The 15,454-nt window shown below is 40.0% G+C and overlaps 1 protein-coding gene across 1 annotated transcript in view; it reads left to right on the top strand.

Annotated features, from left to right (window-relative positions):
- ZRANB3 (zinc finger, RAN-binding domain containing 3) overlaps positions 1–13,664 on the top strand; it is a 343,238-nt gene extending 329,574 nt beyond the window's left edge. Inside the window, exons 17-20 of the mRNA XM_011937745.1 lie at positions 4,631–4,741; positions 6,074–6,476; positions 10,377–10,508; positions 12,887–13,664. Of these exons, the coding sequence (XP_011793135.1) occupies positions 4,631–4,741; positions 6,074–6,476; positions 10,377–10,508; positions 12,887–12,985 (745 nt within the window). The 3' untranslated portion in view covers positions 12,986–13,664. The remainder of the gene's footprint in view (positions 1–4,630; positions 4,742–6,073; positions 6,477–10,376; positions 10,509–12,886) is intronic.
- Positions 13,665–15,454: the final 1,790 nt, after the last annotated feature.

The raw sequence follows: 15,454 nt of genomic DNA, 5'->3' as shown, positions 1-15,454 counted from the left end.
TAGACACTGTCCTATCAATTTATTTTCTAGAGAAACTGAATCAGAGTCTCCAGACTTAGAAACATCAGGCTCAGTAAAGAGTGAGGTATTAGATTGAAAACTGAAACTCCCCAGACCCTCTTTTTGTCGCAGCTTTCAGATTGACCGCAGTGACATTTTACTTCCTAAGCAGGAGGTTGGAGGATTTCTCTCTTAGAAGTATTGAATGGTTCTGAAAAAAGACCTATAGTTAACTGACTTTGGGCATTCCCCCAAATGCAATGGCTAGGTCTCCAACCAGATTATCCGCCAGTGATGTCCACCAGTTTGCAGGCCCCATCCAAGCTCAGAGCTTGCAGTCAGCTTTTAAATATCTTACTTTTACATGTGAATGGAAGCCAAGATTACCAGCCATTGTTTTGGTTACCAGTACCATTTATCAGAGGCAGGCCTAATTCACTTGGAGCCCTGTCATGTTTAGGATGCCAATTGTTTAATCTCTAGTTATAGCTGAGCTCCAAAGCAGGTCAGAAATCCAGAGCCCAAGATTGTGTTCATTGATGTGGGCCACTTTGCAACGTACACTCTTCTTGCAAAAATTGCTATCTTCCACTCCCGTCCCTATCCAGGAATTTGTTTAGTAGACAACATTCTTCCTTCTCTATTTACTAAAATTGGGATTTACCATAATCCTTTTGGGAGTTGGTGAACTTCCTCGCAAACCTCAGCAGAAAATTAAGTATTGGCAACTTGCAACTACATTTGAAAAGTTGTCAGCTCCCTTTTTTGGAATTGGTTCATCTGTTTCTTGTGGTTTCCAAAAATTTATTCTTAAACCTCTTGTAGGAAAGCAAAAGGTTATTTTTAGTTTCTAAATCTCTGACTAGATTTCTCAGCATCTTTTAAAGTTACTGAATTAGGTTTTTAAGCTTTTAAACATTGAATAATAATACCTCAGGCAAGGCTTAATATCCCATTGCCCCTAAAGCTAGGAAGCTTTTGAGTTCATTTAGAATTCACAGAAATACTTTCCCGAGTGCATTTTCCAAGGGAATAAAATGGTTGAAGAAATTGTTGGAGGTGGGGCCAGAGAAGGAGGAAGTTTGGGAACTAAAAGGGCAAGTAAAAGAACTCTACAACAATTTACTGTGCTTTAACTACTACTACTGCCCAGACTGGAGCACCATGGCTTAATTTCCTTTTTGCTCTAAGAAAGACATGCAAGTAGAGTGCAAACATGTGAAAAGATATTCCCCCTTACTCTTAATAGGAATGCAAATTTTAAAATTGACAATGAGATACCTATCACTATTAGCAGAGACTTTAAAAATGACATTGTGCTAGTGAAAGTGAAGAAACAGATACTCTTATTCATTGCTGGTGGACACGTACACTGGTATAACGTTAGAGGAAAGACATTTGTCAAAATCTACCCACATTTAAAACACCTAAGACCTTTGACCAAGGAATTCTATTTCCGGGGATTTATTCTACAGATACATAATGTGTAGAAAATATCATATATAATGATATCTATTGCAGCATTGTTTGTGATAGCAAAGACTGGAAACAACCTAAATGTCCATTTATCAGAGACTGATTAAATATATGGTTTATCCGTATAATGGAATAACATGGAGCCATTAAAAAGAATAGGGAAACTATGAATCCTAATAAGGAAGGATCTCTGAGAAGCATGTTTTGGTAAAAAGAGCAAGGTGAAGATTAGTGTATATGCTATGCTATTTTTTATTTCTAAAAATAAAAAGTATAATGAAGAATGAGTGCTAGTGGGTAGGGGTATCTTTGTTTTGTTTTTGTTTTTGTTTGAGACAGGGTCTCAATCTGTTGCACAGGCTGGAGTGCATTGGCACGATCTCAGCTCACTGCAACCTCTGCCTCCGGGGTTCAAGTGATTCTCCTGCCCCTGCCTCCCGAGTAGCTGGGACTGCAGGTGCACACCACCATGCCCGTCTAACTTTTGTATTTTTAGTTGAGACAGGGTTTCACCATGTTAGCCATTCTGGTCTCGAACTCCTTACCTCAAATGATCCACCCGCCTTGGCCTCTCAAAGTGCCAGGATTACACACGTGAGCCACTGCACCCAGCCTCAGGTTTCTTTTTGGAGTGATGAAAATATTCTGGAATTAGTGGTGATGGTTGTACAACCTTGGGAATATACTAAAATGCACTTAATTGTAAACTTTTAATTGGTGAATTTTATGCCATGTAAATGATATATCAATGGAAATGCAAAAATAAGTAAATAAAAGGCATACACCTATACTCAGAAAAGAAATACACTATTTATTTATTATTATTATTATTTTATTTATTTTTTTTTTTTGAGACAGTCTCTCTCTGTCACCCAGATGGGAGTGCAGTGGTGCAATCTCAGCTCACTGCAGCCTCCATCTTCCTGGGTGTCAAGTGGTTCTCCTGCCTCAGCCTCCCATGTAGCTGGGATTACAGGCATACACCACTATGCCCAGCTAATTTTTGTACTTTTAGTAGAGACAGGGTTTCACTATGTGAATGTGTGAAAAGATATTCCCCGTTACTCTTTTTTTTTTTTTCTTTTTTTTTTGAGGCGGAGTCTCACTCTGTCGCCCAGGCTGGAGTGCAGTGGCCGGATCTCAGCTCACTGCAAACTCCACCTCCCGGGTTCCCGCCATTCTCCTGCCTCAGCCTCCAGAGTAGCTGGGACTACAGGCGCCCGCCACCTCGCCCGGCTAGTTTTTTTGTATTTTTAGTAGAGACGGGGTTTCACTGTGTTAATCAGGATGGTCTCGATCTCCTGACCTCGTGATCCGCCCGTCTCGGCCTCCCAAAGTGCTGGGATTACAGGCTTGAGCCACCGCGCCCGGCTTCCCCGTTACTCTTAATAGGAATGTAAATTTTAAAATCTATGATGAGATACCTATCACTATTAGCAGAGACTAATATGTTGGCCAGGCTGGTCTCGAACTCCTGACCTCAGGAGACCCACCCACGTTGGCCTCCCAGAGTGCTGGGATTACAGGTGTGAGCCACCACGCCAGGCCAAAAATAAACTATTTCTAAAATGAGCCAGACACGGTGGCTCAACCTGTAATACCAGCACTTTGGGAGGCTGAGATGGGCTGAGACGGGCCTCGCATGGTGGTGCATGCCCGTAATCCCAGCTCTGGGAGGCTGAAGCATGAGAATAGCTTGAACCCAGAAGGCAGAGGTTGCAATGAGCCAAGATAGTGTCACTGCACTCCAGCCTGGGCGACAGAGTGAGACCCTGTCTCAAAAAATAAAATAAAATAAGAAAAGAAAAGAAGAGAAGAAGCCTTTCTGCAAAGATGAATTCACATGTCTGTGAGAGACAGGGAAATGTACTATTTCTCTAATGATATCCAGAGTTCCTAAAAGATCTTTTGGTCTAATTGGTGAGGGACATATTGTACACATCCCAGGGATGTCAATCAGACTCCAGTTACTGCTGTCTCAGTGTGATGGCTTCCAGAAGACATGCAATGAAATGACTCAAGGTCATTTTGAGTCAAAATAAAATAAAAACAAAACTGGCAACAGAGGTAACTTTTGGGGAGGGGCAAAAGGAAGAAAGGAGTGAGAGAGAAAATTACTCATCACCATAAACACACTTGTTTGCCTTTTGAATTTAGAACCATGTGCTTATATCACCTAATCAAAAATGAATAAAATAGTTTATTTAAAAAAAGGAAACCTGTTTGTTAAATCTATCCTAATAACATAAAGCAAATTTCTAAAATTTTACCTACAATTGCACAATTCCATTTTCATTGAACTTTAATTTTATTGTCAAGCTGCCTAATTAAGAAGCACTCAATAATATTAAGAAATTCATGTTTAAACTAATTTCCAAAAAAATCTATAATAGGTGTAAACCACCAGAGAAAGTAGGCCAATTAATATAATTGGAAGGAATTAATTGGGTAATTGCATTTCACCAACTTAAATTCCCCCATCACCTTTAATTGGAATAACTTCTCTTTACTTCTAGTCCCTGAACCATTGTGTGGTATTGTTAGTGTTGGGTAATAAGGTTCTGAATCCCACATCAAGAGTGGCTTTATTTCTGTGGAAGAATCCATAAACCCTGTATGGGCTGATAATAAGGGAAACAACCTTCAGATTACAGAAGATGTGATTGAACCTGGTTAACTGAAAAGAAACTCAGTTTACCCAAACACTGATACACCATTATAACTGACTAAGGTGATTTGGAGAAGCCTTGAAGGGATGGCCAAGAGGGAAGTAAAACAGTTAGAGATTTTCTGCACAGCTTGCCAAGCAGTTTCCTTAAGGCTGTCAGTTGTGTGTGTATTTGATCATTTCTTATTCTCACACCCATTCCTTTTTCCCCTAAATGAAAATTGGTCCAAAGGATATTCAGTGACTCTTGGATTTCTTAGGAAAAGAAATTTGAGACAACTAATTTGGAACAAAGAAATGTATTTTTCACATAATGAACACCAAGATAAAGGGTAAAAATTCCATTTTCTAACTTGAGTTTTAGCACAGTGAATAGAATTTTGCTTGCTTTTTCTTCTATTGCTTTTGCAAGGAACAATGTGAACATGCAATAGAGACTTTTTTTTATGAGATAGAGGGAATCTATTTAGCATATCATTGTTTTAGATACATAACCAAAGAAGATGTTGCCATAGCCTCAGTGGATAAAGTGAAGAATACTGGGGGCCATGTCCGTCTGATCACAAAGGAGTCCAGGCCACAGGATCCTTTCACAAAGTAAGGTTTTTCCACTACTAGTATATAGTAGTACTAATTCCACTCCTTTACATTTTGATATTCACAATAATGTCTCACCTTTGCGTGACCACTTTAGAGGTTACAAAGAACTTTCACAAGATAGTAGCTCTTCAGTTGTCCTAGCAACCTGTTGAGGTACCTGGTGTCCTCATTTTAAACATTAGAGATGAGGAAGGACACTGAGACCAGGTGGACTAAGTAACCTGCCCCAGGGCTTGGGGGTAGATGCCAGGAGACCTGAAGTTAAATCTGGGCTCTGTCCCTCAGTCTTGAGCTCCATCATTAGAAGTCTTTCTTTTAACTCTTCTAAAAAACAACCATGGAAAAATAGAGCAGCTGTTGTTACTTCCCAAGTAGGACTTTCTAACAAAATTGAATAGTGTACCTTTTCTTTTATTCTAACAAATTGAGCACATATCCTATCATGTTTTGTATCCTAGCGTGTTTAATTTCATCAACTCTGTGTTTACCTGTAGGAGCAAGTCTTCTGTTCTTTTTTTTTTTTTTGGAGTCTCGCTCTGTCCCCCAGGCTGGAGTGCAGTGGCCGGATCTCAGCTCACTGCAAGCTCCGCCTCCCAGGTTTACGCCATTCTCCTGCCTCAGCCTCCCCAGTAGCTGGGACCACAGGCGTCCGCCACCTCGCCCGGCTAGTTTTTTGTATTTTTTAGTAGAGACAGGGTTTCACCGTGTTAGCCAGGATGGTCTCGATCTCCTGACCTCGTGATCCACCCGTCTCGGCCTCCCAAAGTGCTGGGATTACAGGCTTGAGCCACCGAGCCCGGCGCAAGTCTTCTGTTCTAATTCCTATCAGCACTGTCAGCTATTTCACTCTGTCACTTTATGGCTGTGACTGTTTCCTGTGAGCAAGCAGAGGCTGGAGGAGAGAGTTTGTAATGACTTCTCTGAGCTAATGAGGTGTGTAACCCCATATATTTAAGGAGCAGGGTAGCCGCTAAGCTTTAGTTGGGGTTTTACATTAGCCTGTCCTTTCCCAGCCTGAAGAATTTTCTAACAGCTTCTCCAGATGTTTCACATGTTTTCATGTTTCACATGTTTCCAGATCATTTAACACAAGAGCATCTAAATTCCCAAGAGAGGCAACATATTTATGTTCAAATTAATTTTTGTAACACACCATTCTTCCTTACATGGCATGGAATATAGAGTGCTGACTATAGCTATTTTATTTCTACACTGTGATCCGTGTTTACTATTTATCCGTAGAGAAACTTTGATAACCTTTATATGAAGCAATTACTATTTAGAGTATTCATTCATTAGTTACCTATTCAGTGTTTTTTTCAATTGTAGAAAATTTCTTGAAGATGGAGCCTACGTCCCATTTCTAAATCTATACACCGTGCAGGCAGATCTCACTGTGAAGCCCTCTACATCCAAAGGCTATTTGCAAGCTGTGGATAATGAAGGAAATCCACTTTGCCTTCACTGTCAGCAACCCACTTGCCAGACTAAGCAAGCGTGTAAAGTGAATGCTTGGGATTCACGGTTTTGCTCTCTGAAATGTCAAGAAGAGTTTTGGATTCGATCTAATAACAGCTACCTGCGAGCCAAAGTATTTGAAACTGAACGTGGTGTGTGTCAGCTCTGTAATGTGAATGCACAAGAACTCTTTTTACATCTTAGAGATGCCCCTAAAAGTCAGAGGAAGAAACTTCTGGATGCTACCTGGACTTCAAAGCTCCCATTAGAACAGGTAAGTTATAATCATGTGATAGATAGAAGGCAGCATTGTACTGAGTAATGAATATTGACTCTCTAACTTTATTTTTTACATTTTAACATGGGAGTATTCAAATATATAAAAGGAGAGAAAATAATGGACCCATATCTCCATCGGCCAGCTTTAACAGTTTCCAGCATTTTGGCATTGATTTTCGTCTGCCATTGACTCACTTGTTTGTTTCTCCTAGAATATTTTATTTTATTTTATTTTATTTATTAATTTTTTTTTTTTTTGAGGCAGAGTTTCACCCTTGTCACCCAGGCTGGAGTGCAGTGGCGCAATCTCAGCTCACTGCAACCTCTGCCACCTGGGTTCAAGTGATTCTTGTGCCTCAGCCTCCTGAGTAGCTGGGATCACAGGCATGTGCCACCACGCCTAGCTAATTTTTGTATTTTTAGTAAAGACGGGGTTTCGCCATGTTGGCCAGGCTGGTTTTGAACCCCTGACCTCAGGTGATCCACCCGCCTCAGCCTCCCAAAGTGCTGGGATTACAGGCATGAGCCGTCACGCCCGGCCATCTCCTAGATTATTTTAAGAAAATTCCAGACATTTCTTTTCACTCTTGAATATTTTCATTCTGTATCTCTCACAGGTAAAGACCTCCTTCCTTCCTTCTATCCTTCCTTTCCTCTCCCTCTCCTCTTCCCCCCTCCCTCTTCCCCTTTCTCTCTCTCTCCCTTCCTTTTCTCCTTTCCTCCTGCCTTCTTTCCTGGTCCTCATTTCCTTTCCTCTCTTTCTTTTAAATATAATCCCAGTATGAGTTATCACACCCAACACAATTACAATTCCTTAATTATACTAAGTCTATGCTTGATTTCCCAGGTTGTCTCAAAAATGCCTTTTGCCAGGCTCACACCTGTAATCCTAACACTTTGGGAAGCCAAGGCAGGTGGATCACCTGAGGTCAGGAGTTTAAGACCAGCTTGGCCAATATGGAGAAACCCCATCTCTACTAAAAGTATAAAAATTTAGCCAGGCATAGTGGCGAGCACCCATAATCCCAACTACTCAGGGGCTGAGGCAGAAGAATCACTTGAACCTGAGAGGCGGAAGTTGCAGTGAACCAAGATCACGCCACTGCACTCCAGCTTGGGCAACAGAGCAAGACTCTGTCTCCAAAATAAAAAATAAAAAAGCATTTTATAGTTACTTTGTTCAAGTTAGGATCAAAATTTCATGCACATAGTATATTTGATTATAATGCTTCTTATGCTTCATTTAATCTATAATAGCACCCCATTCCTTTTTTATACTATCAATGGCTGAATATACTGAATCATTTGCCATTCTGGATTTGTCTCCCTGTATCTGCAAAGTATTGTTTGACATGTTCTTCTATTCCCCCAATTTTCTGAATAATAATTGTAAGATCTAGAGGCTTAATTTCATTCTCATTCAGTTTTTTTTGGGAAAAGATCTTAACAGGTGGTGCAGTGTATCAAGAGGCACCTATGGTCTGGTGATTCCCCTTTCCATATGTTAATATTGAATGACAAGGGGCAGACAGATAACCCAGAAATGTAGTCCATCACAATCAGAAGGCTATGTATGTGTATATACACTCACATACATATATGTGTTCATTGCATTGAAAAATGTAATTTTAATACACCAATTTATGACAAATTATTATTTATAGCACACTATCATCAGTATTCACTTTCATTTCCAAAATTCAGTTGGATTTCTAATCTTGCTATCTGAACAATTCTAAATTTCAAAGTAGGCCAGGCTTTGGCTCATACCTGTAATCCCAGTACTTTGAGAGGCCAAGGTGGGAAGATTGCTTGAGCCAAGAGTTATCAGCCTGAGCAACATAGTGGAACCCCTTTTTTCCAAAAAAAAAAAACAAAAAGAAGAAGAAAAGAAAAATTAACCGGGTGTGGTAGCATGCACCTGTAGTCCCAGCTACTTGGTTGGCTGAGATAGGAGCATTGCTTGAGTCCAGAAGGTCAAGGCTGTAGTGAGCTGTAATAGTGCCACTGCACTCCAGCCTGGGCAACAGAGCGAGACCCCATCTCTAAATAAAATGTAATTTTCTAGTGTGCTTAATTTAAGAAGAATCACCCCTCAGCCACTCTGTGCCCACTAAAATATTGGATGAATTCCTTCCAGTTAGACAAATTATGTATTTTTATTTATCTAGGACAGTGTTGCTGAATTATGAGCAAATGAATTAATCAGCATTTCTGCAAAGATGAATTAGCATGTCTCTGAGAGATAGGGAAATACACTATTTCTCTAATGATACCCAGAATTCCTGAAAGATCTTTTGGTCTAATTGGTGAGGGACATATTGTACACATCCCAGGGATGTCAGTCAGACTCCAGTTACTGCTCTCTCAGTGTGATGGCTTCCAGAAGACATGCAACAAAATGACTCAAGGTCATTGAAAGCAACCTGTCCAGGAATGCAGAAGTAATATAATAGACATCCAAAACAAAAGTGCTGAGAATAAGGAACACAATAGGCTCGACTTAGGTAGGACTAGTTAGAGAGTGATTTTATACATATACATTTTTTTTTTTTTTTTTTGAGATTGGGTCTGGGGTCTCACTGTGTTGCTCGGGATGATGTTGAACTCCTGGACCAAGCGATCCTCCTGCCTCAGCCTCCCAAACATCTGGGATTACAGGCATGCACTACCACATCAAGTGATTCTTTCAAGAGGCGGGCAAATTTAGGATATCGAAGAGTGGCCCCAAGTGATTTGCCTTACAGTTGCTTGGAAAAACTAAAGAAGCATCTTCTGAATTATTGAGTCTGTCAGAGTGGAGGCTGCTCAGAGAGAAGGAATGGGTTTAAAAAGGCAAAAGCAAAATGGATTTTTTTTCCTAAGACTATGCCATTTGCTTGATGCACAAGACCACCATTTGTAGTAGCTTCTTACAATGCCAACCTCAAAAACAAAAATCAATACATTCTTCTAACAGTAGTTGGGAAGTTCAGCACAGAAGAGAAGATAAGGCAGGCAGTAACAAAGGTCAGCTGGACAAAGTTTACTGCTCCAACTTGCTGCCTCTTGTGACTCCTCATGGGCCAGCACTATTGATCAGGTCGTTGTGCCTGACACGCTTTCTTAAACAGGCTTTATACATAATCATGGGTTCCCAAGGCCAGCAGCCGTTAAGTTGAAGGAAATGAAAGCAAGTGCCCCACTCATCTCTGTGATACTTAGACAACTGCATTGCCATGGTGTGAATTGGTTTTACTACCTCTGGTAAAATGATAAAATACATCCCATCTTAGTGTAGGTTATCACTGATTAAATATAAAATGTGTATATATGGACTGGCCTAAATAAAGGCTACTTTAAATGGTCATCTTTAATTATTCCAAATATGCAAGTTACAGCTATTTGTTCTAGAAATTTCATTCCAGTTCACGTAACTTGGAAAGTTCTCTGGTGAATAGTATAAAAGTTCTAGGTAATAGCTATTGACATTAAACTGCCATTGTGTAGTGACAAAAGCATTTAGGTCAACAATTAAAGATTGTTTGACTCAGTAGTATTGAGAAGTTTTACATTTCTAACCTATTGTTATTCTTTTCTTAGATTTGGTTTAGTGAATATATAAACTAACTTACAGGTGCAGAAAAACCAGTTTTTCCCAATCTGTCAGGAGTCTTGGTAATTTATATTTTCTTGTAATTCTTTCAAAATGAGGTAAGGGAGAAAAAAAACACATCTTACTGCTTTCAAACTTCGAACAGAGGGTTTTCTTCTACTCACAATAAAAGCTATACAAAGCTCTCCTGATGTGTTTTTTCCCATGATTTTCCTGTATAAACATGATTGCACAATGCAAAACCAACAAACACTTCTTGCAGTATATGTTGAAAATTGCTGACTTGTATTCTTATTGCAGCTAAATGAAATGATAAGAAACCCGAGGGAAGGACATTTCTGGCAGGTGGATCACATCAAGCCAGTGTATGGGGGAGGAGGACAGTGTTCCCTGGACAACCTGCAGACTCTCTGCACAGTCTGTCACAAAGAGGTCAGTGAAGCTCTCATATAGCTTTGACTGCATCCTGACAAGTCAGATGGAAAATTGTGCACACAGGTGTGGAAGATTATGTGGATAAATTTATCCCTGGTCTGAGATTCGAGGCGCATTTTACTCCTTTCATCATCTAACACTTGCCTTTCCTCTCAAGGCCTGTGTCACAGATGCAAGAAAAGCTGCTTCCCTTTTCATTCATTCTAGGACCAAGACATTTGCACCACTACCAAGAAAGAAATGAATACAATTTACATATTGTCTTGATGAGACCCAAACTGGAAGTTTGGTGAATTAGGGCAGTGATACATGTTTGCATATAACTAAGGATATCCTGAAATATCTGAAAACATTGTAAGTTATCTCTAGGACCAACTCAGTTCAACATGCAAAGGTTTCATTGCTGGCCAAAGTATGAAACCAATTAACTCTGCCCCATCTTTTGGTAGTTACTTACCCGTTGCTTAGAATGAAAGGAAAAAAACACATACTATGGTTTATCTACCAGGATAAATTTTTTACAGGCAGTCCAGTAAAAGGTAATGGGATTTACCTGTTGAGATCATCTTAGAAATATTCAATATGCAACTTCATATTCAACTTTTTTTCAGTTACAGCAAGATCTAAGCATTTCTCATATTCTCTAACCATTCATAACTTATATCATCTAAAATGACTGCATAATACAATATTCTATTGAGCATATCTCTACTGTAGTTTACTTAACCATTCCCATACTGATTAATACTTATTTAAATTTTTCTGCTTTTATACATCATGCCACCAAGCACACTTTTTGTAAACAAAACTGTTTTCTTCATTTTGAGGTCATTCCTTAAGGTAGATTATCATGTGTAAAAATCACTGAGTCAAAAGTATTTGGATATTTTTGACAATGTAGGAATTTATCACCAAACTGTTTTCCAAAGAATTTTACTCATTTATGACACCAGAAGCCCATTTAACTGCCACTGGGTACGGTCAGTGGGTGCCATTGTGGTGCAAGGGGAGAAAGGCCTGAAATTGTTTTGTTTGCTAAAGACACTGATGTTTTAAAAAGATGCTAATCAGTTATATTTAAACTTTTGAGAACTATTTCAGATCCTTTGCCAATGTTTATAATATATGAACTCTTTACTACTCTTTTTTTTTTAAGACGGAGTATTGCTCTGTCACCCAGGCTGGAGAGCAGTGGCATGATCTCAGCTCACTGCAACCTCCGCCTCCTGGGTTCAAGCTGATTCTCCTACCTCAGCCTCCTGAGTAGCTGGGATTACAGGCACCCACCACCACACCCAGCTGATTTTTATATTTTTAGTAGAGACAGGGTTTCACCATGTTGTCCAGGCTGGTCTCGAATTTCTGACCTCAGATGATCCACCCACCTCGGCCTCCCAAAGTGTTGGGATTACAGGTGTGAGCCACCGCCCCCCACCGTAAGCTTCTCTTCTGTCCTTGCTCTTTCCGCGTGGATCACCTCACATGGACTTCAGTTGGAAAAAAAAAAAAAGTCATCTGATTTCTCAGCTGTGCACGTTAGTAGCAAATTCAAGACCTATATGAGAATTAAGAAGTAGCCAAAGAAAATGCAGCCCTTTCTGTAATTACTTTTGTAGATTCTCATGAAAAATGTTACTTGTGGGATTAGTGGAAGAATCCAGTTCTGGTCTACGTCATTTTATTTTCTACACCAGCTCATCTGTTGAGTTGGAAATGGCCTCTGGGATTGGAGAATAGGAAGTGGGTAGATTTTCTTCACTGGGTAATCCCAAGTTGCCTTAAGAACTCCCACTTGGGGAGGCCGAGGCGGGTGGATCAGCTGAGGTCAGGAGTTCGAGACCAGCCTGGCCAACGTGGCAAAACCCCGTCTCTACTAAAAATACAAAAATTAGCTGGGTGTGGTGGCAGGTGCCCATAATCCCAGCTACTCTGGAGGCTGAGGCTGGAGAATTGCTTGAACCTGGGGGACAGAGGTTGCAGTGAGCTGAGATCACGCCACTTCACTCCAGCCTGGGCGAAAGAGCAAAACTCCATCTCAAAAAAAAAAAAAGAAAAAGACTCCTGCTTAAATGGGAGAATCAGGGCCTCCCTAGTCTCCAAAGGAGGAATTCATGCTGTCACTGGGTAGCAAGACATCCCCTAAGTTGTATGTTTTCTCCTGCTATGATGGTCCTAAGAACCTAAGACCTTAGGGACTTGCCAGAGCTGCTGAGATACTCTGCCTTGTCATTTGGTAACTTTTTAATAGCCAGCCACTGGGAAATGGGTGTAGTGACAGTGTAGATTTTCCAGACTAACAATATAAAGAGTTTTTGAGTTTCTGTAGCCAGTGCTTTTTTCCTAACATGTACATATGCATATTTTTTAACTTTTAGAGAACTGCCAGACAAGCTAAGGAAAGAAGCCAGGTGAGAAGACAATCTCTAGCATCAAAGCATGGATCAGACATCACACGATTTTTGGTGAAGAAGTAAAGTAGAAAAATATATGAATGAATGACAAGTGGTTTACATGTGGAAGACTTTAATACAAAAGTTTTCCATGTTTGTTTAATATATTAAGAGTAAAAATTTTCTGAACAAAAATCAAGAACTCAAATTCTCTTGTACTAATTATTTTAGTGTTAATTACATTTTGAAAGTACTTAACAGAAACTAAGATACAATACTAAATATTTCTGTGGCCTTTTTGATTTGATGCAGACTCGCAATTATGTTTCAGCAATGTTTTGTTAAGCTCTTACCCCTAATATGCCTAATCACTGTATTGTGCATAGATTGTGTTTAAAAAATGTACTCTCAATTACCTAAAAATGCTTCTGGATTAGTATTGTTCTGGATTGTCATAGGTATGAATGGAACATTGCAAAACCTCATGGGAAATTTCAGACACAAATCATTATCTGGGAATTCTGGGCCAAGCATTACCAGCTTGCTTAGGATTCAAGAGAGATTGTACACTGAATACCTCCAGAATGACCTTGGGGTACACATTTTGGGTGTTGCTTTTCTTGCTTTATTTTTTTAGCCAGTCATCTTTATCAAAAATAATCCATTTCAAAATGAAATACCTATGGTGTTTGCAGACAATTTGGGGATTCTGTGTAAAGTAATTGTTAAAACTATTAAATAAGTGAAAACATAAAATGTAAAATGCCACTTAAGCTTGAATATCTTTTTTAAAAAATGAGTCAAACTATGCTTACTGTTAGCTGGGCACCGTGGCTCACAAGTATAATCCCAGCACTTTGGGAGGCCAGAGCGGGCAGATCATGAGGTCAGGAGATAGATTGAGACCATCCTAGCTAATACGGTGAAACCCCATCTCTACTAAAAATACAAAAAATTAGCCAGGCATGGTGTCGCGTGCCTGTAATTTCAGCTACTCGGGAGGCTGAGGCAGGAGAATGGCTTGAACCCGGGAGGCAGAGCTTGCAGTGAGCCGAGATCACGCCACTGCACTCCAGCCTGGGCGACAGAGCTAGACTCCATCTCAAAAAAACAAACAAACAAACTAGGCCTACTGTCAAAATACTCTTTGTCTTCTGGTTCTCATTTTCTGTTTTTAAAACCCTGTGTTATTAAAGGTATGTTTCTGGTACTTCTTTTAAAAAGAGTGATGATGATAAAATACTTTATAATAAGGCATAATCAGATGGTTATATGCATTTAAAGATACAGTGATAACATTAAAATGTAATTGACATAAAATAAGAGTGATAATGAAACAAACCCGGGGCCTAATCCTGCAATATGTCAGAATCATGAGAGCAAAGAGTCAGAACTATACAAAATACAGGACCGAGGAAGAATCACATTCCCAAAAGGGAGCTGTTTGTAAATACTACTAGGACATACACTTCTTTAGTTTGAGCATTTTCCCATGTTAATTAATAGCTAGTGCTTTACAACATAAAGGACTTGTTTTTAGAAAGATTAAACAATCAAAGATTATACAACCACAGTTGTTCCTCAGTTTCTATTTCATTGTATGAGATCAAATCATATTGGTTATTTTATAAATGAAGTTGGGCTTTCTTTGGCCTCCTTTCTGCTTAGTTGGTCAGGCTCTCTTTGCAGTTTTCTGCCTCATTGCTAAGGTAACTTAGGATTTGTCATGGTTGAGAGCCAAGAAGCAGGCACACTGCCTTTCCTCCAGCATGGGGTGTTTGCGATCGATGTCTAAGTAGGTCAAATGTGAGGGGAACTTGCTCTTCAGATCACACTAAGATGATAATTCTAAGGAGAAAGTTCTCACATGTAAGAACTGTGTGATGGTTTGAGGTGAAACAATCTATGAAGCTAGGCTCAGGCTATACCAGGTTTCAGAATTCTAATTAAAAATGCCATAAGGAGCAGTAAGCATTTGCTTTACAGGATGCTGACCGGCTCATCCCCATCCCTTCCTGACATGTCTCAGAGCTTTGTGTCCTGCCTTCCCCTAATTTGGTTTGCATTACTTGTGGGGCACATTGAGACGAAGGGTTCTGAGACTGAAAATAAAGATAGAGATTGATCTAATAACCAAGACCGAAAGGGCATCTTGAGGAGACTGTTCTTTCCTCCTCACAATCTGAAACAGAAGCTCCCCACTGTGTATGGCAAATGGGAGGTTATGACGAGGGATACAGAAAGTATCAGAGCAAGCAGCAGATCCTGAGTGCAGAAAGAAGTGCAGATGCCCCCCAGGAAGAAGATAGCTGCTGCCACTCTGGAGATGGAGTGAAAAACACAGGTGGGTAGAATGAGTGTAAAAGGATAGGCCCAGCTCTGAAAAGACTCAGAGAAGGTGCAAGATACAGTTTAGGCTAAGAAAACAACAACAAAAAAGGCTCTGGCCAGGTGTGATGGCACTTGCCTGTGGTCCTAGCTACTCAGGAGGCTGAGGTAGGAGGGTCACTTAAGCCCAGGGGTTCATGACCAGCCTGGGTAACACAGCAAGGC

The sequence above is a fragment of the Colobus angolensis genome, unplaced genomic scaffold (genome assembly GCF_000951035.1).
Source record: "Colobus angolensis palliatus isolate OR3802 unplaced genomic scaffold, Cang.pa_1.0 Scaffold168, whole genome shotgun sequence".
Classification (NCBI taxonomy): Eukaryota; Metazoa; Chordata; class Mammalia; order Primates; family Cercopithecidae; genus Colobus; species Colobus angolensis.
Note: the sequence above shows the minus strand (reverse complement) of the source record. Positions and strands in the feature narration are given on the sequence as shown.